Here is a 23,786-nt window from a genome sequence, read left to right on the forward strand (position 1 = left end):
AAAGGTTAGAAGTTGTAAAAGAATTTGTGAGTTTGACAATAAACACTTAAATTACATAAAAAATTTTATGTTGAAATATAAAGAAATAACTTATTGTAATTTTGCAAAAGAAGATACTAGTTGAATCAATAAAAATCTTATCAGAAAGGGGGATTTGAAAATCCAGCTTGTCAGTAATAAAGGAAGAATAATTTCACCAAAATGTTCGCAGCAAAACAATAGGTAATTATTTATTTATTCTTATGTGTTACAAGTGTGAACTATGATTGTTTATACCTATTTGGTATGAACAATGAGTGCTCATACCTCAAATAGCTATGGACATTGGTTGTTCACGCCTCAGATAGGTATGAAAAATTATGAATACAATGATTCGTCATATTTAGAATTGATTGTGATTTGACTGTGTATTTATCTAAATTGACTGTGTATTCTCTAAATTTAGGTATACAATAGGTATGAACAATGACTTTTCATGCATCAGATAGCTATGAACAATCATAGTTCATACCTATAGGAACTATGAACAATATTTGTTTATACTCCAATACGTATGAATACAATGATTCCTCAAATTTTAGTATTGATTGTGTATTCTCTAAATTGCAGCGTTGATTGTGGCATTCATGTCTGCAAAATGACAGAAATTTTGTATGAACAAGGTCATCTGGATTTCTCTCAATTTATAAATGAAGAGAAAATACAAAACTTGCGCTCTCACATTGCATGTAGAATGCTTTCAGATTTGTCGAGAAGCTGGAGTAAAGATAATCATGATTTTCAGGATAATTTTAGAAAGGGAATGCTTGCTGAATGAATGTGAGATTTTAGAAAGGGAATGTTTTTTGAATGAATGTGAGGAAGGCCAAAAACAATATATTTTGTGGTGTGTTTTGTGCACAATGATATTTTGTTTATGAATAGGGAGCGACTCTAGATATTTTGTGGTGTTTTTTGTGCACAATGATACATTTTTTTGTGCACAATGATATTTTGTTTATGAAAGTTAAATATTGGTGTGTTTAATGTGTTCTATTATTATTATTATTATTATTATTTATATTATGTTTATCTTTATATATATATAATAGCAGTCCCTTTTCAAGCCCTCTAAAGGTGTCCACGTCAACAGGGAGATTACTAAAAATTTGGAGAAAAAAAAGGGAAGTTTAACTCAACTCCACAAAACCCGACTTTCTTCTTCACGTAGGAAACCAATAAAAAAACCCACGACTATTCCAAAAAAAAGAAAAACCCTCAACTAAAATTAAAAACAATCCTAGAGATTCTCTCGCTAAAATTTTGTCTCTCTTCTCTCCAATCTTTTCAATCTTTATATATGTTGTTTATGTAATTTTGGGTTTCGGGCTAAATTGGCGGTACGAAGTTTGGCAACACCGTTGCGAATGTTTGATGGAATGGATTTATATATGTTTTTTATGTAATTTTGGGTTTCGGGCTAAATTGGCGGTACGAAGTGATGGAATGGATGAGGAGGAGGCTCCTAAGAAAAAAGAAGAGGTGATGGATGGTCCTGTTTTGTCTGAACGCGATAGGTTGAAGCTCGAAAGAAGAAAGAGAAAAGAGGGGCATCAAAGAGAGGTAAACTAACTATGAACCATTTTGGGAAAATGCTATTAGTTTACTAGAAACTCCTATGTCTTAATTACTTAACTACATTCTATTGTATAAAACAGCAAGAATACCTGATGCATGTAGCCGAAATGGAAGTAGCTAAAGTAGGGATGCCAATGGTGTCTGTAAATCACGACAACAGTGTAGATGGCTCAACTATCAAAGATATTCACATGGAGAACTTCAGTGTATCAATTGGTGGTCGTGAGCTCATTGTAGATGACACAGTAACACTTTCTTTTGGAAGGCACTATGGTTAGTATTCTAGATACTGAATGAAGAAACAAGATTGATTCATTGTTGATTATAAAATATATATGCCCCATAGTAACTTTTGTTGCTTTTTTGAGTCATAGTGAATATGAACCATTGTGCTGGTCCTATTTGACCACTAGGATTTTTAATCACTATCGAACTCCTCAGGGTATTTTTAAGCCCTCTAAACGTGTCCACATCGACAGGGGGATTACGAGAAATCAAGATGGATTAAGAAAAAAATGGAGAAAAAACTGGCGAACAACTTAAAAATTCTGCAAAACCCACTAAACCTTTGTTTCGTTTTAAAACACCGGAAAAATGAAATAAAAAGGACCTGACCGATCAAATAGATTGACCGTAATTCACATACCTTCTTTATCCCATATCTGCAAAGGCTTGCTCCTGAAACACCAAAACATCAAATCCCCAATAATCTCCGTTATTTTCTATTGAGTCCCCCACAAATAACTTTCTAAACCCCACGAGTCCCCCAAAACCTTCTTTCACCACCTCTAAATTCAGCAAACAAAACACTCTATTCATTGTTGATCACACTCTCACTCTTACTCGCACTCTCTCTCTGTATCTCTGATCGAGATGCTCGATGCTGCTGCTGCTATTGATCAAATTATGCATTCCTTAAATCAATTACACATTGTTTTTTGTTGCTACATTGTATGCTATTGTTTCAATTTCTTTCTATTGATTTGTTGGGTTTCTTGTGGCCCGATTGATATTTTGCTACTGATTTCTTTATTTTCTTTTAGTACTTGATTTTTGGTTATTTGTTTGCCCATTTGGTTGTCTCTTTATTTTTGGGTTGTTGCCGGTGATTGATAAGAATGTGTTTAGTTTAGGATGAAAATATATAGATCATTAAACTGAACTGAGATTGTTGCTCCGTTGAAAAGTATTTTCTTGGGATTCATGATGAACATCAAGACAATATATCTGCAGATTATATAGTCATCTATGCATTTACTTTTAATTTTTTGTGAGAGATGGGTGGGGTAGGTTAGAAGTGTTTGTGTGTGTGTGGAGGACGTCAAACAACAATAGAACATGATAGTCGAGGGATGGTCAAGATTTTCCAGTGCACATAACTTTTATAATATAAATGAATTGTTGATCATAACCACCCGCATGGGAATCGATGAAACTATCGAAGTATATGTTCTTCCCGTTGCTTTCGACTCTTGGTGTGAAAAACAACTTTTACTTGCATCCCTGTATGAATTGTATGATTCTTGAGTCCAACCTTTTTAGTTGAAACTTCTCAACATTTTAGTAAGGCATTGAGCTCTTTAAGCTAAGGATACATAGAGTAAGGTAATATTTGAAATCTTAGTCATTGGATTTTGTCTATAAAACATGACCGAACTCCTTAAAAACAACTTGGAGTTGATGAAAATAGAATGAATTGATTGAATCAGGATCTGCTGCCTCCAATATAGTAAATTGCTAACTATAAACAAAATACAAGTGATAGGAGCCAAAAAAGATAACAATGGCATGACAGCTTCGAGCTCAATCGATGGCGTGCCATCATCGACTCTGAGGGATAAAAACATTTTTTACGACTGGTATAGGCCCTTGCACATCATAGATTCCTAGCTTATGGCTGAATATGGCAAGACCGAATAATGATCCTGGTGCCAGAGTTGTAATGTTTGAAGCACACCTTTTATTGTTTGAACAATATAGCAGATATAGTATAATCTAATATCATACAAAGGAAGCCATCAAGTACCTTCCAAAGCTGCTAACAAGGCACTTTTGGTGAGTTCCAAGAACTCTTGAAGCTGCAGAGAAATTAGATTAAAGTTAGACATTCCAAGTTTTCTTACCCACTAATGTGAGCAAAATATTAGTGGATAGGTATACTCATGTGAAAAGGACAAAATTCCTTGATCTTTTATTGGTCTAAGTGGCGGTAACCATGTGTAAGGAAAGGGCTCACAACCATCACCCCGGACATCTATTTCCAAAAGATTTGAAGCATTTCGAGTATAAATGCAATAAATGATATAAGGACTATTAACTCTCCATGTTTAAAAGCATTATATTTGAGAAGTGAGTCATATCATCATGATGGGTTGTAGGGAGCGATATCTCATCATGCACGTGCAACGTAGTTTAACTTAGGACATCGACCCTCAAGACCGAACGTGAGCAGCTCCTCAAGAACACCCCGGTGCATAAAAACTCAACGCCCGCGACCTCCAAGAACGACCCTCACGAAAGGAAGACAAAGATATTTCGCACGAGCACATGGCGAGCATACCGAGTATGATCACCAACAGGGGGGTAATCATTACCCATCCCCGAAATAGGGGTAACCTCGCCAACGCCAATCAAAGCGGGACTTATAATATAACCAAATTTCAACACTCATTCCACGATCTCCACCTTACATCGCGTACCATAGACACACGTGTCTACTAGATGGACAATTCCCTAAGCCTATAAATACCACCTGATTGAACTACGTCGGGCCTGATTCCTCTCTCCCCGAAAAAGAAAGGAAAGGAGAAAAACTAAGAAGAGAGATCGTGGCGGTTAAACAAGAGCGAACCCGTCCCCAACAAGAAATCCAAAACACACCCTTTACATTGGCGCCGTCTGTGGTTTCGATTACTTGAGAGCCACTTTAAATCAGTTCATTCATCTCTAACTCTCAAGCCCACGAAGCATGGTTAGCCTAGAAGATCAAGTCCAGCACCTTGCCCACCAGTTGGGAATAACGAATGAGAGCATTTCCTTGCTCAGGGAGGAAAATGCTACTTTACGTGCTTTCGGTGGATAGTTACCAAAGAACAACAAATTCGGCAACGGAGCAGAGAACAGCATCAACGATGTTAATCAACAGATTAATGAGTTATCCCAAAGGATTGGCCAGAACACCGCAAAGAAGGATTCGACACAGATTGTGCACAAGATGCTTAAGACGTATCGCGCATCTCCGTTCACCGCAGAGGTCCTCAATAAACCCTCTCCACAAGACTTTATCCAGCCACGCTTTCCCATGTACGATGGCAGCACGTGCCCTGGTCAGCATGTGGCTCGCTATATTCAGAGTTTGGCACTTTACAGCTCACCAGAGTTTGATCATCTCCACTGCAGATTATTTCCAGCCAGCCTCAAGGATGGCGCTCTCGATTGGTTCTTTTCACTGGAATCTGATTCTATAAAAACCTTCGAACAACTTACTGATTTGTTCGCCAGCCAGTACGTCCACAACAGGCGGAAGAAGGCAGATCTTGATTCTTTGTTTCAGTTATCATTCAAGGAGGACGAAACTATTCGTGAATTCTAGGGACGGTTCAAGGCGAATCATTGTGCATGGAAAGTGGCTTGAAAGAATCTTTTCGCCATTAATCGGCCTTTTCCAATGCTTGCCGAGTGTGAAACACCGACCTCTCCGTGTCGTTGATGAAGGAACGCCGAGAGACACACGTCCCGAAAGCTCTACGCCGCGTGGACAAATACATCAAGTTGCGAAAACTTTAAAACTCCACGGCTTAGAAGAGAACCAGGAGGTCGCAGCAGTCTCAGATCGTACACCACGGGCAAAGAAGCGCGCTAGGTCGCTTGCACCAAAGGCCAGCACCCGATTAGAAAACAGTAGAGAGTTCGCTATCCTGACGCGCTCCCCCAGCTACATTCTGGGTAAAATTAAGCGAGCCCCATTCTTCCGGCCCGAAGTGAGGCAGCCAGTAGATCGGCCTGACAAGCCATTTTGTGCGCATTTCACAACGCCAAATGCCATGAAACTGATGCTTGCTGGGGGCTTAAACACTATCTCCAGGATCTAGTGGAAGCCGGCCACATCAAACAGTACACTAACATTCCTGACGGTGATTTGCGACACAAACTGATGGCTCGCCGAGTCCGTAGTCGATCTCCATCTCGCCGTCACTCCCAAGAGTTTCAAGGTCGTCCACGCGCGGCCGGGGCGTCCACGAGATCGTTTCAAGCGCCCGAAGCCGGGCAAACACTCATCCGATCGTGACAATGATCGAACTATTCACGTGATTACTTTCCCGAATGATTCCGTAACCTCATCCAGAGAGAAAAGACGTCGTGTCGGCACTCTTCAGGAAGTCTATCATTTCACCTCCCAGGCCACTCACGCCCCGCGTGGTTCAGGTCGCAGCGCAGACGATATCACTTTTACGGAGGCCGATTTAAGCAAAGTCTGCCTTCCTCATAATGATGCATTGGTTGTCCATGTCAAAATTAGCGACTGGACAGTCAAGCGCGTTCTGATCGACCCCGACAGTTCCTGTGACATCTTGTTCTACCACACCATGCAAGAGATGAGCCTTCCCAAGTCCGTCCTTATCGACCCGATCGCTCCCCTTTATGGGTTCAATGGATCCAGGGCCGATCCCATTGGTGATATTATACTTCCAGTGTCGGTGGGATCTAGAGAGGACAAGATCACCTGCCATACACGGTTCTGCGTTCTAGACAGCAAGTCGCCATACAATGCCATCCTCGGACGACGCTGGATTCATCAGATGCAGGCGGTACCGTCAACTTTACATCAAGTTCTCCGTTTCCCAGGACCTCGAGGAATGATGGAACTTAGAAGCAATCAACTTGAAGCGTACCATTGTAACCAGGTCAAGTCAAGAAATGAGACTGCCCGTGAACTGCCTCCCGCCACACAGGAACCCTCCAGCTACACAATGGCACGTGACTTAGTCGTAGAAGTCCAACCCCGAACTGCCAAGCAGAACGCTGGGGGCTCTTACAAGCAGAAGTTCTTTCCAATGCCGATACCCGCACTCGCTCCCCGAGTCCTGAATGCGCCAACGAAGACCTCTAGCATTGATCCAACGACAGTAGCTTCGTCAGTTAAAGTTTCAGAGATCGTCCCAGCTCATGTCAGACCGCCACAATTGACAGCAGCAGCCACACCATCAATGTGCTTGCAGCCAGGTCCCATTCCCCAGGTCGTGGATACCCCTGGCAGCATTGCCGAACAGGTCGCTCCACCCTCAGCGACCAGTCAGGTCGTCCCACCAGGTGTTCAGACCTCCTCCGATAGTGAGTCGCCAAGCAGTGCTTCGCCATCAGTTGTAAAACCTCCAGCGGCAGAAAAAGAAAAAGTGAATCTTGGCACCGAAGACGACCCCAAGTTTGTATATGTAGGGGCTAACCTCGACCCCACACTCAGATCCCACCTTGTAAATTTCTTATCTATGAATAAAGATGTTTTTGCTTGGTCGTATATCGATGTGCCCGGAATCGATCCTAAACTCGCATGCCACAAATTAAATGTAAACCCCAAGGCTAGACCAGTCCGACAACGACCCCGCCGACTATCCCTGCGTTTTCAAAAAGCCATCAACGACGAGGTCGACAAACTCAAGCAAGTCGGTTTTATCCGAAAAGTAGACTATCCGGAGTGGATCGCTAACATCGTGGCCGTACCCAAAAAGAACGGAACAGTTCGCCTATGCGTCGATTTTACGAATGTAAATCAGGCCACTCCAAAAGACAGTTTTCCCCTACCTCGCATCGACCGACTTGTCGACCAGACCTGTGGTCATGAGCTTCTCTCCTTCATGGACGCGTACAGTGGGTACAACCAAATCCCACTCGCAGAGGAGGATCAAGAGAAGACCTCTTTCATAACAGAGCAAGGGATCTATTGCTACAACGTTCTCCCATTCGGCTTGAAAAACGCCGGAGCAACGTATCAACGCCTGGTCACTGACATGTTCCAAGACATGTTAGGTGACACCATGGAGGTCTACATCGATGATATGGTCGTCAAAAGCAAAAAAGCCGGTGATCACCTCGCCCACCTTGAGCAAGCGTTCTCGATTCGCCCGTGCGGGCATGAAACTCAATCCAGAAATGCCTTTTGAGGCGTCCTCTCCCAAAGTTTTAGGGTATCAGGTGTCGCAACGTGGGATCGAAGCAAATCCTGACCAGATCCGAGCGTTCTTAGGTATGCCCGATCCACGCACAAAGAAACAGATACAGAAGTTGTCGGGAATGGTCGCGGCACTCAACCGGTTCATATCAAGGGCCTCAGATAAGTGTAGACCGTTCCTGCAACTCCTCAAAAAAGGCGAGCCGTTCTCATGGAGCGATCAATGCCATCATGCATTCGCCACTCTCAAAGAGTACCTTACCACGCCCCCCGTCTTAGCTAAACCTGTAGACGGAGAGACTCTGGGGCTCTATTTGGCGGTATCCGATTTTGCAATCAGCTCAGTTCTCTTCAAAGAGGAAAACAATTCAGAAAAACCGATCTACTTCACAAGCAAGATGCTCACGACAGCGGAAAAGAATTACTCCTTCCTGGAAAGAGCAGTACTTGCTTTATTATATTCGGCACGGAAGTTCAGGCCTTACTTTCAGGCGCATCAAATCAAAGTTCTTACCGACCTCCCATTGAAGAAAATTCTCCACAAAGAAAACAAAACTACTCGAATGGCAGTTTGGGCCGAAGAACTCGGTGAACACCACACGGAATTGCACCACGAATTTCCCGAAGGGGATGTCGTTTACCGATTTTCTAGCGGATTTCCCTGTTGATGACCCCAATTGGGAACAAGAGACCGACCTCCCAGATTTGAAGGAGCACATCAAATCCACCTGGTCTCTCTTTGTAGATGGTTCTAGCAATCCCGGCGGCAGTGGCATCGGGGTTGTCTTAGTTTCACCCGATGGAACGGTGATGGAAAAGTCCGTTCGCATCGACTTTGCCACTTCCAACAATGAGGCGGAGTACGAGGCGCTGATCAGGGGACTTCGTATGGCGCTGCAGCTCGGTGTCACAGAGCTCCAAGTATTTAGCGACTTCATGGTCGGTTTGTTCGCCCAGGTTGCAAAAAGAGTACACTACCCATGAAGGTAATCTTTCAAAATATCTTCAGGTCGTTCATCAATTATTGCCTTCTTTTAAGCAGGTACACATACATCATTTCTTGCGTGAAGAGAACAGCCACGCAGACAGTTTAGCTTACTTGGCTACCCAGACCCCGAGCTGCGTTCCCCGACAAATTCTCATAGAAATCATCGATCGACCTGCATACCAAGTCGACCACACCTTGATGATAAGCGACCTATTTCCTCTCTCCGCCAGTCAGTTGAGTCAAACATGGATGCAACCCATCACTGATTATATCCAAAGACGGCACGCCCCCGAGGAGGCGTGCGAATTAAGCGGATCCCCTACCAAGCACGACGTTATTGTTTGGTTCATAACAAATTGTTCAGAAAATCCGCTGGTGGCCCGCACTTACGGTGCATTACCCCAGAACAGGGTCAGTTGATTTTTGCATAAATCCACGAAGGAGAATGTGGAAATCACGCCGGCGGTCGCTCGTTAGCCCACAAGGCCATCTCTCAAGGATATTTTTGGCCCCGGATGCAGATCGATGCCAAAGCATACGTTCTCAAATGTCTCAAATGCCAAACCTTTGGCCACAATATCATCCAACCTGCTCGCAAACTGATCAGCATAGCGAGCCCGTGGCCATTCCACATGTGGGGTATGGACATTATGGGCCCATTCATCCCACAGAAGAGTACTGGCTTCCGCTTTGTCCTAGCCGCAACCGACTACTTCACCAAGTGGGTCGAGGCTATTCCTTTAGCACACGTCAAGGAGTTACATGTCAGAAACTTCATTTGGACCCACATCATCACCAGATTTGGTTTGCCACACACATTAGTAATGGATAATGGGCCTCAGTTCAAAGGCAGAATGGTTAAAGAGTTTCTAGCAAAGTGGAAGATCGTTCACGCCTTTTCTACTCCGCATGCGCTTTCGAGTAATGGTCGGCGTAGCCGATAACAAAGCAATCTTGGAAAACTTGAAGAAAAAGATTGAAAAGAATAAAAGCCAATGGCCAAATCAATTGGAGAATATTTTATGGGCCCACCGCACCACAGCTCGATCCAGTACCGGCGAGTCTCCATTCTCCTTATGTTATGGCACAGAAGCCGTAATTCCACCGGTGGCCGATCACTACGACTCGATCAGAACTTGTCGAGTCAGGACATAACGAACTGTGTTAGCACGAGAAGTCGACCTGTTGGAAGAAAAGCGGGACTTAGCTGCCATCAGAGTCGCATCTTATCAGCAAACTCTGAAGAACTCCTACAACAAGCGAGTTCATCCTAGGTCTTTTCAACCTGGAGACCTAGTGCTCAAAAAGACGCAAGACGGTTCCAAGTTAGCACCCACATGGGAAGGCCCCTACATCGTGGAACGCGTCGTCGGCAATGGAGCATATTGGCTAAGAACCCAAGAGGGGAAGATATTGCCTCGCCCTTGGAATACTTATCTACTGAAATTTTTTTACCAGTAAATGACCAGTAGCGATATTCACGTTGTATATCTTTATGTTCACATTAATGAAAACTACGTTTCTTGGGTTAGCTAGTATGGTATAATCTATTTACTTGTATTGACAAGTCAACCAGTTTATACAGCATAGATAAACAACACGCCTACTGGGTCTACCATTCTCAGCCAGCAGCCCGCTGTCGCACACAAGAACGCTCTCCGCGAGCATACAGCTCTCTGGAGCTTACAGGCTCTACAGCCTCTCCAACTCTTGTTACGTCGAGGACCTATATTTCTAGGATCGACTAAACGAGAACGCTCTCCACGAGCATACAGCTCTCTAGAGCTTACAGGCTCTACAGCCTCTCCAACTCTTGTTACATCGAGGACCTATATTTCTAGGATCGACTAAACGAGAACGCTCTCCGCGAGCATACAGCTCTCTGGAGCTTACAGGCTACATTGCCTCTCCAACTCTTGTTACGTCGAGGACCTATATTTCTAGGATCGACTAAACGAGAACGCTCTCCGCGAGCATACAGCTCTCTGGAGCTTACAGGCTACATTGCCTTTCCAAGTCTTGTTACGTCGAGGACCTATATTTCTAGGATCGACCACACGAGAACGCTCTCCGTGAGCATACAGCTCTCTGGAGCTTACAGGCTCTACAGCCTTTACAAGTCTTGTTATGCTGATGACTTATATTTCTACGATCGACTACACCAGAACGCTCTCCATGAGCAGATCGCTCCCTGGAGCCCGCATGATCTAGTGACCCCTCCAATTCCTGTCACGTCAACGACCTATATTTCTAGGGTTGACCTCAAGACCGGACGCATATTGCTAGAATCCTAAGCAGAGCGCTAATTACACACCAGTCCACGGCAATATACATACGGAACATCTCCAATCAGATTATATAACCATTCATCATAATAGCTACATCCACCGATCTGCTGGGATTACCCAGGAAATCCAGATCGATGATCATTACAAAAATTAACCAAGTATTGAACTGCCACTTTCGTGGAAACCAGTTCACTGAATAAAAATGGCGAACTGCTCAGGCAAGCCTGAAAACACAGCTCTATTGTTAACTCCCGTATAAGAGAGGGAAATGTAAACAGAACTTACAAATCATGGCTGACAGAGCCAAATCAAGATCACCTTCTCAACTCTCACTGATGACATGCTTATCTTCGGTCTTTGCTTAGTCGGCGGTATGCCGAAATGCCGACCTCAAAGATCACCGTCGATCTCATGCCCTCGCTCATCGCCGCGACTCGTTTTCTTCGGATCGTACTTCGGCCCAGAGCGGGCGAGGCGATACAGGCTTCAATATATCGCCCTCTTCGCTTTTGCCACCTTCCGCACTTCTTAGCATAAGCAGTCACCACAGCTAGTTCCCTTTCTAACTCCGTCACGTCCATCACTAACGCAGCATTCTCAGCCGTAGCGTTCTGGTACTTGGTAGTCATCACTTCCAGTTTTCTCTTGTCTGCCCCCCACGCAGCTCGCATACATCCTAGCTCGACGTGAGGGTTGCCATCCATCTCCGCGTTTTGTACAACATCTTTCAGCTTGTCATATCCTGCAAAAAACTGCATGAAGCAAGTTAAAGAATCAGTTTGTCTTAGTAACTGACATAACAACTTAGTGTGTTTGGAGTTTACCAAACAAGCGGCCATATCCATCGTCCCCAGTAGCGTGTCCATGTCCTCATCCTTCACCTCTGCCTTGTCACCATCCAGTACGATCCCCTTCAGGACACTGGTCGCTATGGGCGCCGAGTGGAAGCTACAGTCTGAGTGTTTCACCATACGCTTCTTCCCAGTCCTCCCCATGTAGTAGAATTCACTCCCCACATCACCACAGCGCGGGGACGACCTCTCGCCAGCGACTGCACGACCTCGCCTCAGGTCGCTACACTCTACAGCATGACGATCAGTGTCACCTACCCGCCCTGGCGACCTAAAGACAATGCCGCCAGACGGACGTCCAAAATTCTCCTAGGGCGCTTGTGACTCTTCAACCTGCGAGCTCGACTTTCCTCTTCCCACGATCGTCATGCACGTGAGGCTCAAACTCCATATTTTCCATTATCAGCGGAGAAGTCTCCCTTGTGCTGTTCCTTCCCCTTGCATACGGATGACATCTCGCCATGATAAAAACCTAGACCACAAACGTATTATCACACGAGCTATAGTTTTTACACTAACCTTTTATCAACGAAAGAAGTCTCCCAGTAGAGAATAAACATACCTGGATAAGCAGCAATGGCGGAGAGGCACAGCAAATGCGTAGAGCAAGTAGGCAGACTAAAGCTTTGGGAAGAAGGCAAGCAAATACTTGTCTTGGTATATGATAAGCCGTTTTTATTCAAAAGGAAACGTCTTTTCCTAAGCGCCTCTTAATTACCTTGAGATGCCAAACGCCATTTGCCTGGCATCATTACGTTCCTTGAACCGCTCGTATCCCTCCACGTGTCAGGCACGCGTGGAAACACTACTTGTTAGCGCAATCGAACACCTAAACGCTTTTAGATTGCCTCCGCAATCGCGCAGCCAGCGATCTGGTCGCCTCGTTACGAGCACCACCTCAGAGCTGCAGATAATTTCACAACAACACGCTCATGCAAACATCTCCGCCAGACGCCGAGAAGTTGTCATTACAACATACCTACCATTCTTCGCCACATGCACCGTCATCACACACAATTATAGTTGAGCAAGCAGTAATAAAGAAATAAGCAACAATCATGGCATACGCACAAGCACCGATCTATATTAGCAAGATAGCAAAATAATACGTTAACCGGGTTCTTTGAGATTACTCAGAAATCCAACCCGCTAAATAACCTTTATTATCACCGAGTACCCGGCCGCAACGGAGCACCCGTGTCGTTCTTCGATTTTAAGCATACAGTAACAAGACGAACTGCCTGGTTACCCTGGGGAGACCAAATTTATTGTATCACGGCTTATAAGCCGACAATTACTAAATAACAAAATTACAAATCGCCACCTCCGGCTCCATAATTAGTTCTCCGCTGGCGATTCATCAATCTCAAAGATCCGTATTCGGTCACTATCACGATACTCCATCCAAATCTAAACTCATCGGATTACATCATCAAACCACGGTAGCATCGGGTTCGGCGGTATCACAGTCGCGGGCAAAACCTCTGAAGCAACAGGAGCACTACTAATTCCTCCTGGCACCCGTTCTACCCCGAGGTAAGACGTGCAGCGTGCATGATCTGTCTTCAAAGCGTTGAAATCTGCCTCCAGTTCAACGAAATCTGCATCCAGAACATCATAGGCTTTGGTCGCGTCCTGAGCAACCTTCTTGCAGTGTAAGGCATAATCGTTCAACCTACCAATCTCCACAGTCGCTGCAAGGACGTTCTCTTCAGCTCCCTGTAGTTTTTGCCTCAGCTCTTCAGCTTCCGTGTCTTTCAACATCTTGGCCAGACTCAGCTCTTGATGAGCTTTCTTCAGACCTTCCAGTTCCTCGCGTTCCATCTTCGAGGCCTCCTGGACGTTCTTCAGCTCATCAGACAGCTTCACCACCGTCTCTCTATCTGCGCCTCCATGGCTGGACAATCTCCTTCAATTTTTGAAACCCACTTACCAGCTGCAAATACACACGTATGGTTAATAGCCACAACACAATAGCGTCTAGACGGAGACAGTTACATCAAACAAAGATAGATAATGCGATACCAAACATTGGGCAATTTCCATTCGCCTCAGATTATCGGCCAGCCCTTTATCATCCAGCTCCCTGCGATTGCCATCCAGAGCTATCTGTTCTAGAAGGCAACCCGATATCTTACTCGATCTGAAGCTCTGATCACTTCGGCTTCACGCGGTTCGTTCGCCCCATTCTCATCCAGGAACATGAACTGCCCCTCTAAGTCGTCAGTCACCATCACAGCTTTTCCACTTGCCTTACCTAGAGCTTTCGCTTTCGCTAGTGGACTAGATTCACGCCTCCGTCGGGGCGCACTAGACCCGGCCCCGAAAGTGGCCAAGTCCATGACCTGCTCAGGTCGTGCTCCACTTCGGCGAGAAACCATAGCCCCAGTTAGGCCACCATCAGAACCGCCCCGCTTAGAGAGTCTCCAAGAGCGTGCCGCGCTACTTTCGTAGTTCGGGCAGCGTCTTGCTCCGAGGCGTCGCGCGGCCTCTTCTCCGACCTGCTCCTCGCTCGAGGATTGAAAACCACCATTTCCAACTCCACAGGTGCATTGATCGAACCTCCTTCAGGGCGGAAGCTCGATCCTCCCGCTCCAGAGGTACCACCTCTAGCAGGTCGCCTCGCACCGCCATGCGCCCGTTGCCTCTCTTCTCGTGTTACTAAGTCACTCGTTTGCGCCTCCATCAGCTCTTCCCTTATTTGACCTAGAGCTCGGTCTTTTTGCGCCTTCCTTTTTTCCCGGATCGCAGGCCCACCCTTTTCCACAAAAAAGTGTGCAACTTCAGTTAAACTTCGCTTCTCTTCTTCACGAAAGTCAACCGCCAAACCTCTCTATTTCCCCACGATCGGTTAAACTTCTTCACGGAAAACTCTGCGATCAAAAGTAAAACAAAGACTGTTAAAATAACTATCAAACGTTCTGACAAGGAATAACAGAAAAACGTCCTACCCACCGGATAGGTTACAAATCCTAGTTTGCAGTATACACCCGTTCACACAGTAGTTGCCAACTAGCAACAACGGCCTCTTAGTCCAGGCCTCATTGCTTACTCCATCGATCCGCGTAACGCTGTCGTCATGGTTTGCAAGCTAAAGTTCATGTTCCCCGATCGCCGTACCACATAGTGTTCCACTATGTCAGATACCCTTATGTCATATTCCCCACTCGCATTCAGCAGGTCGAACACCTTAAATAATCGCCAGGTGTTACCTACGAACTGACAGAGAGACTTCCAACAAAGCGCCAAGAAGTCGCATACCAGTTTCGAGAACGGTATGTGCATATGCGCTCTCAGCTGGCCCTCACAGATTATTATTCCACCATTCGGTGGTTGTACTCCTCTACTTAACATTTTCACTCAATCGTGGTTCGTATATTTCCAGGTCAGGGACATTAATCCCATATGCTGCCCTCAGTTCGGGGAACGAGTTAGCAGCACGACGGTTTACACTTCTAAGGGGCACATCACTTGATGACGACATATCCCCTCGACCTGACGTACTGGCTACGTCACATCCTGACCTAGATCGGGCATTACCCTCACCTATCCTATCCTCTTCTTCCAAATCAACCTCCACGCCAACACTCACTGCTTCTTCATCCTCGTACTCTCCACAACTCAAGGATATCTCTCGGACCTCCTCCGATCGAGTGTCATCAGAATCAGACATTACGGCAAGTTTTTTTTTTCCTTACCAATTACTCAAGCTGAAACCCTATACCCTTATGATGACCTACCTATTTAGCAAAATGCACTGACAGGGAGGAAAGCAAATTGAAAATGGAAAGATAACAGCAGCAGAAGCACTCACTTGAGGAACCCTAGCTTGCGTTTTTGTGGAAGAAGAAAACACGCAATGCCTTTTCGATGTCCCAAATTTGATTTTGTATAAACCGCCTGTTCAGTTACCAAAAAGTTATGATTACAGCCTAGGCTATAGCCCACACACGTGTTCCAAGGTACTGTCTTTTCAACAGTTCCGAATAATGCGGCGACACGTTTCTCTCTCAACTACTATGATTCTGTCACGTGCATGTTACGACATAACTTCCCTTTCCCGCCAAAGCATCAGCATGCGTGAATTCGAAAGTCATGTCGTCCTGGTCGAGTCGTCCACCATAGCTCGCTCACGTTCCACACATTCTTTCTCTCAGCATAACGTTTCTTGTGGCATAAACACTCTACTGAGAGGGGGCTGTGTAGGGGAGCGATATCTCATCATGCACGCGTGCAACGTAAGCGAACTCAGGACATCGACCCTCAAGACCGAACTGTGAGCAGCTCCCTCAAGAACACCCCGGTACAGCAAACTCAACGCCGCGACCTCCAAGAACGACCTACGAGAAAGGAGGACAAAGATATTTCGGTACGAGCACATGGCAGAACGCCTCGAGTAATGATCACCAACAGGGGTAATCATTACCCATCCCCGGGAAATAGGGGTAACCTCGCCAACGCCCAATCAGCACAGGACTTATAATATAACCAGCTCAACACTCATTCACGATCTCCACCTAACACGTGTACCATAGACACACGTGTCTACTAGATGGACAATTCCCTAAGCCTATAAATACCACCTGATTGAACTACGTCGGGCCTGATTCCTCTCTCCCCGAAAAAGAAAGGAAAGGAGAAAAACTAAGAAGAGGATACGTAGGCAGTTCGCTCAAGAGCGAACCCGGTCCCAACAAGAAATCCAAAACACCCCTTTACAGGCTGCACCATTTGATTCAATCAAAATTTTTATCTGGGAGATGGAAGAAGGTAGAGCTGAGATAAATTCTTCATTCTAACGAAGAAACTAACAAAACAAAGAGAACTTAGAATACTAGCTAAAAGGTTTTGTCAGTATGCAAACCCTTAAAACCAAAAACAACAACGAAGTCATACCCAAAGCAGTGCATGTCATCAAGGGGTGGACCTACGTGAGGACATTATAGGTGTAATATGAAAGTAGTTTAGTGCCAAGCATGGACGTTGGCCTTTTGATTTTACCACTTTGAAGTTTGAAAGCCTTAAATTGGAATTTTTTCAAAAACTGTGCCACAAAAAAGTGGGTGGACATAAATCCTTCTACCGGATACAAATTTGTTCACATTTTGTTTTCAAAGCACAAAAAAAAAAGTGGCGAGTGTGTCTTCACTTCACATTGGTTCACCTACAAAGCTCTAATAAGAATAAACCCAAACTTCTCTTTAACACCAAACCCAATACGCACAACAAGAATTCAAGCTAAAATTCGTGAAATATTCATGTCAGCATTAAGTTTAACAATAACTGAAAGAAAATTTGTGTCTTGGATTAAATCTGAAGGTGATAAGTTATTGAAAGGTGAAAGCGTAGTTGTTATAAATTCGACTACTGCTTCCACGTCGGATGATGAGATTGGATCATTATCAAGTGGTGTGATTCACCATTCACCCACACAAGTGTTGAAGAATTTTAACGAGATTCGTAGTCTTCGAATTGAGCTACCCAGTGAGGAATTGGAGATAGGGGATATTGTTTTATTGAAATGGCGAGCGGATTTTGGTTCATCGCTTGATAAATGTTTCATTTTAGGCGTGTCGTCAGTTATTCCTAAGGAGAATAATATTACTAGGGCTGTTGGTAATAGTTCAGATGATAATGGGAGTATTCCTGAATCATTTTGTACAAATGGGGGTTTGAAATTGCGAGTGGTTTGGACTATTAGCTCTTTGATTGCTGCTTCGGCTAGGCATTATTTGCTACAGCCTATAATTGTTGAGTATTAGACGTTTAACAATTTGGTTTTAACTAATGCGGATGGGCAAGGGATGTTTTGTATGAATAAAGATCAGCTGGAGGAACTGAGGGTGAAGCCGTTATCGCCAGCTACTGATATATATATATATATATTTGGCTTGATATGAATGATTTGATCGTCACACAGAAACCTTGAACACACACTCTTTCACTCAATGATTAGGCTGTATACACAATCTCCATTACTGAGCTCAATGATTTAGACATTCTTCTAATCATTTATCAGTGTAATTTAGACATGTTTAAACAATGATGAAGTTTGTGTAGCATGTCACTGAGATACACCCTTGGCAGAGATGTTATTATTTGCAAGATAGGTGTATATATATATATATATATATATATATATATATATATATATATATTTGGCTTGATATGAATGATTTGATCGTCACACAGAAACCTTGAACACACACTCTTTCACTCAATGATTAGGCTGTATACACAATTTCCATTACTGAGCTCAATGATTTAGACATTCTTCTAATCATTTATCAGTGTAATTTAGACATGTTTAAACAATGATGAAGTTTGTGTAGCATGTCACTGAGATACACCCTTGGCAGAGATGTTATTATTTGCAAGATAGGTGTATATATGTGAAAGCACCTCTGTCATTAAATTGCATCATAATCTTTTATCTAAATCTCCGTGCATCACACATGCAAATAAGTATCAACACCCGAACAAGCCATAATGTAGAAATAACCTCTTGAATTTAGTCTACGATAAAGGTTTCTTCATTCACCATGAAACAGGTAGGAAGGATGGCAAGACAATTTGCTAAACCAAGGTCCAACCCATTTGAGGTCAGGAATGGGGAAAAACTTCCCAGCTATCAGGGGGACAATATCAATAGTGATGCCTTCAATGAGAAATCTAGAACACCTGATCCCTAAAGGCTGCTTCGAGCCTATGTGCAGTCCGCGTCTACTTTGAAGTTTGAACCTCCTCAAATCATTTGCCACTGGTGGATGTGTAGCTATGCAAAGAGTCACAAAGTGAAATCTTGATTTTCTTTTAACACAAAGGAGCAAGGGGACAGATATGTGGACTTACAAACTTGCGTGCATTAATTGTTATATAGACCTGTTTAAATATTCTTTTGATTTTGAATGCTTCTTTCTTTTAAGGTTCATTCATAATACTTTACACTTTACAGGTCCCTTACTATGAAATCAAACACTCGAACTAGAACTAGGATAAGTGAGAGGATGATTATACTTTGTCTTCTAATTTTCAAGATCATCCGTAAGTCGCCCATGACAATTCTTAGTTTGTCATTTCAGGGAATATTGTTGAATGGTGGCCATGTATTAGATGCTCTACTATTGCATTTGATAAAATTGGGATATTGAATACTAGGGAGCTTATGTGCAAAGCAATTGAGTGAACTCATGGACAAATAGGCTTTGATAACACAAAAGTAGCTTCCTGTTGTATTCCCAGTTGTGAAAAGGAAGCTCTTGCCATGGAAAAAGAGGCTACACACCCAATTAGAAGGTAATAGATAAATAGTATACATGCATTCCCTATCTTCCTATTGCATCTTGAAGTGAATTAAATATTTAAGTGACTATTGCCTCTGTTTCCATCTTTTTTTTTGTTAGTATTTTCCATCATTTTACTATAAAACATTTGGCATTAGCAAAGATATGTATCAGTTTTGACAATGTCCTATATATCGTGACGATATGTATATATTTTGCATAAACCATAAGCGTAGTCTACTAATTGCACAGGTTGAGGGATGTACTCAGAAGGAATAGAATGACCATAAAGAACAAATAAAAAAAAGAAGGTGAATTAACTTATTTTTGTTATATTTCTAATTCTTATCGTCATTCCGTACATCTGAAGTGGCAGTCCTTATCCTAGGTGGCGCTCTCCCAAGAGAGAGTGAAGCCATGAAGACGAGGGCCTAGAAAAAGCAAGCCTTTGGTTTCAGCAAGTTCGAGTGATAAGCAGGCCTTCTTCCCAGTTTTTTAAATTGCAATTCAAAAAAAAAAAAAAAAAAAAAGTGTACATTACTTAAGGAAGTGTTCTTAATGAGGGGTTGTTGAGTAAGGGAGTGGTCGGTATACTAATAATGTACAAGTCTTTGACTCTACCCTAGCTAGAAGAAAGAAAGGGTATGCCTGCGCGTAGAAGACCTAAACAGCCTAAGCCTAATTTGGGAAAAGTAGTTCCTGGTGGCCTGGAAAGCAAGAGATCTGCTGATGGACACGATAGTAAGATCTGGTGTTGTTGGACACGCGGTTTTACGGTCATGGGTTCAGATGATTATATTGGTCTAGGCGTCTAGCATCAAGGTATTCAATTTTTTCCCTTTAATTCATTAGAATTTATTTGCCAATTTTTCTCACTACATAACTATCTTCTCGATATATAAAATTTTCAAAATTGTATTTGATTGTTTGGCAGAATTCGCTTCTTTATTTGAGTTTTTAACTGTTTATTATTTGATAGGATTTCGCTTTCAAGCTTTGTACTTGCATACTGACATGATGAATTGTTACTTCCATCATATGAATTTGTGGATGTGTTCATGCATGATTATTAAGGCAGGCTAATCTATTTTGCTGAACCAACTTTTTTTCTTACTTGACAAATTTTGGAATCATTGCATCTGGGTTTTGGTGTCCTGAAAAGTAATAAGAAGTTCAAATATTATATTACAGGGTATGGTTTTATCTGCGTGCTCACATTATTAAACTCATATTAACATGGTAGCTGTAATCATATGGTAATCAATGTTATTTTGGAACAATTTTCGCTTGAAATGACTTTAAAGTTGTTGCAAGTTTGATCATGAAGTATAGACCTCATACCATAATCATAGTTTAAATCATATGTTTTTTTTTACTTGACAAATTTTGGAATCATTGCGTGGGTTTTGGAGTCCTGAAAAGTAATAAGAAGTTCGAATATATTATCGGGTATGGTTTTATCTGCATGCTCACATTATTAAACTCATATTAACATGGTAGATGTAATCATACGGTAATCAATGTTATTTTGGATCAGTTTTCGCTTTAAATGACTTTAAAGTTGTTGCAAGTTTGATCACATATTGATGTATAGACCTCATACCAGTGGGCTCTCCCCGTGGTTTGTACCTGCTAGACCGAGCCTCCATTGCAAGGAGTTATGGCTGATACATAAGTTTTACTTGCAAAGGGCTTTGATAAATACAAATTATAGCCCCCATCTCCGTCTCTCCTCCGTCTCCCATACAAGTTATATACTACCTTCTCAAACTATCTTTGAAGAGTATTAATTTCCAAAACCACAATGTCATCGCCTCTCACTTGGAAGGCCTCTACTATACATTGAGATGAACACTGGAGTATTGGACGTTACTTATTCAAAGTTTAAAGGTACGTTTTTTTTTTCAAATTTTATATTGTTTTACTTCAATAGGTCCTTTTTTTTTCAAATCCTTTTAATCCAATATTTCAATTGTAAGATGCGAGGTTTTAAATCTTCAAAGGACTAAGTTTTGGACATCTATTAATTTGTTCATTATATTTTTGATGTTTAGCCATGAAGGCGCCGGGTGATTTCTAAAGTTTTTAAATGCGGGTTTTCCAATCTTGAAATAACTAAGTTATGAATTTCCTAGGTTTGCAAGTTTGTTCTTTAATTTCTTCTCTACCTTTTTTTCATTTTGACTTCTTCATATTTTTGGCATCTCTGCCACACTCTTTAGGGTGATTAGTATGTATGTATGCTCTTCACTTGCTAATTCATCATGTCCTTGTAGAAGTTTTGGCACATGTTACCTTAGGTGGTTTTAAGCATCTAGCTTAAATCACATGTTACCACAATTTTTTGAATGACACGAAGACAATACATCAAGCTGCACTCATTCCACTTCTCAGCCACACACAATTGGTTTTTAATAATCTCTTTTAACAATATATCATATAATATCCATTTCTACTTCATCATATAATAATAATAATAATAATAATAATAATAATAATAATAATAATAATAATAATAATAGTAAACTAAAAAATATAGCAAGCCCAAAGTCAACTTTAAAAAATTGCAAGTCTGGCCAAAGGGCAGACCAAATATAGGATGAGGTATATATATGGAGATATTGTTGCAGATACATTCGAATTTTGTACAATCACCTCTTTCAAACTCTTTCTTTCCATTATGTATTAGTGTTATGCAGGACATGATTTAGTAGATCATGGTAAAACTCTAAGTATGAGTGCAGTTTATGGGGTCTTAATATATGTTGTGATATTTGATGGTGAACTAATACATGACTACGCTTTTGTTTCAAACAATCGATTGTGTTTAAAATTTGATTTGATTTGGTGGTTTTCTGGATTTTAAATATTTTGACTAATGATCATGTAGTCGCCTATTGGTGTTTTTACCGATAAATTGCTTCTAAGCAAGTACCAGCTCAATTTAGTGATTTGAAAAACAAAGGGTGATCAAAAACTTGGTGTTGCTGATGCAGTTACTGATTGGCAGTTAAGCTTATTGTTGAAATCCCTATAACTGAGATAGGTATTTCCTTAGCCTATTTTCTTATTTATTACCAAAACTTCTCTAGGCCATGAGAAAACCCCCACAAAGATGATGCATCAACTTAATTATACAAATTTGTTTGTGCTGGGCTTTTCTGATTTGCTATTTATATGTCCAGTCGTGTGGAAAAAGTGTGGCAGGTCTTAATTTTTATTATTTGGTGCTTTAAAATTATATTCTGCCTACAACAACCACTTTTTAATAAGCAAATTAGAGCATATATGGATTAGGGATGACGGGTTGTATGATGGAAGCCCATTCATGCTATTTGTAAAGAAAAATTTTGTCTGTAGCAATTTTATTTGCTAAAGTTATTTATTTATTTATTTTTTACATATTCAATTTTTGTTGGTTTTGCAACAAGAAAGGCAGTTGAGAAGATAATTTCTTAGAGAATAATGCATACTCGCAGTATGATTGCTCTCACACAGTTACCGCATTTCTAGCTAAATGGATGAACAAATGGAACAACACTGTAAGTTCTTTGTTCTTTGTTCTTTCGTTATCTCTGCTCATGTGCTACTATTTATTTGATTTTACGGGTGGTTATATATTAATTGTATTGGAGTTATAAGTTTACGAGTTTTTGGTTTGTTATTTTTGTGTTTTCTTAGTGTAGGATATTTCTATTGTTGTTATGCTCCCACTCATCTTATAAGGTTGGGGCATGCACACCAATTGATACCATTTTCCGTTGGAAACTTACCTCAAGCACCATAGGAGGTAGTCGAGTCATATCCTATGCAGTTAAAGGTGCAAGTGTACCTAGGTGTTACCCTGTCCAGTGTCAGCCGAGGCAACCATAGGCACCCTTAGGCTGTTAGGTGATAGGGGTGAGCCTAGAGGCTAAGTGGTCCTAAATTTTTTTTTGACTACATAACCCATTTCTTAGTTATATATCTAAGTACATGTATACGACGGGCCTTACTTATATGGGATTATGGTGTACAATACCAAGGTTTTAATCATTTAAAAAAAAAACTTTTCAGTGAGCATATGAATTTTAGATGCTCCAGTATGGGAATCATTATACTATTGGAGCCACTGAAGACGTCTTTACACTAAAAAAGAAATACATAACATTAGGCATGTACCACATTGCTTCATTCTCACACTTATTCTCTAAGTGATTGCCTATTGGGAAATTAGAGTTCTTTAAGCTAGGTCTTTTTGTAGATAGTTGATACTTGATAACTTCTACCACATTTACTTCATTTGATTTGAGTGTTTGATAGTTTTTTTTTTTTTTTTTCTTTATCTTTTTATTAATCTTTATTAGGGGCAGTGCAAAACATAATGGGTATGATTTCATTTGATTCAAGAATATGGTTATTGATATATGCTTCTTTCCTACTACTTAGAGGTTTGAAATCTCTAAATTGATGCAAAAGCAACTCAAGGTCCTTACTCACGATCTTCGATTTCGTAGAGTTTGAATAAGGATTCGAACCAATCTAAAGTCTAGGACAACTACAAATTGGTTGTTACAATAAAGAGAACTAAGGAGTAAGGTTATAATACTAATG

The 23,786-nt window shown here is 41.9% G+C and overlaps 1 protein-coding gene and 1 long non-coding RNA gene across 3 annotated transcripts; both read left to right on the plus strand.

Annotated features, from left to right (window-relative positions):
* The first annotated feature begins 1,066 nt into the window (after positions 1 to 1,066).
* On the plus strand, positions 1,067 to 19,501 carry LOC147487317 (ABC transporter F family member 3-like). 2 transcript variants are annotated; one of them, XM_086574981.1, is made up of 3 exons: positions 1,067 to 1,602; positions 1,698 to 1,890; positions 19,446 to 19,501. In XM_086574981.1, the coding sequence occupies exons 1-3, from the start codon at positions 1,414 to 1,416 to the stop codon at positions 19,448 to 19,450; spliced, it is 387 nt and encodes a 128-aa protein (XP_086431107.1). In that variant the 5' UTR covers positions 1,067 to 1,413; the 3' UTR covers positions 19,451 to 19,501. The 2 variants fall into 2 exon arrangements, with proteins under 2 accessions (XP_086431107.1, XP_086431106.1); XM_086574980.1 differs by lacking the exon at positions 19,446 to 19,501 and adding an exon at positions 19,069 to 19,206.
* A 101-nt stretch (positions 19,502 to 19,602) lies between these two features.
* On the plus strand, positions 19,603 to 23,583 carry LOC147487318 (uncharacterized). The gene is made up of 3 exons (XR_015201809.1): positions 19,603 to 20,015; positions 20,800 to 21,083; positions 22,190 to 23,583. It is a non-coding gene; the product is annotated as an uncharacterized LOC147487318 (long non-coding RNA).
* The last annotated feature ends 203 nt before the right edge of the window (positions 23,584 to 23,786 follow it).

This window comes from Coptis chinensis, chromosome 7 (genome assembly GCF_015680905.1).
Source record: "Coptis chinensis isolate HL-2020 chromosome 7, ASM1568090v1, whole genome shotgun sequence".
In the NCBI taxonomy this organism is placed as follows: Eukaryota; Viridiplantae; Streptophyta; class Magnoliopsida; order Ranunculales; family Ranunculaceae; genus Coptis; species Coptis chinensis.

What these genes read in the sequence shown, in the direction of transcription:
- LOC147487317 (XM_086574980.1), top strand. Translation starts at nt 1,414, where the DNA reads ATGGAATGGATTTATATATGTTTTTTATGTAATTTTGGGTTTCGGGCT. An exon ending in AAGAGGGGCATCAAAGAGAG is followed by an intron (nt 1,603 to 1,697) that starts GTAAACTAACTA and finishes TGTATAAAACAG; the next exon opens with CAAGAATACCTGATGCATGT. An exon ending in TTCTTTTGGAAGGCACTATG is followed by an intron (nt 1,891 to 19,068) that starts GTTAGTATTCTA and finishes ATTGAATACTAG; the next exon opens with GGAGCTTATGTGCAAAGCAA.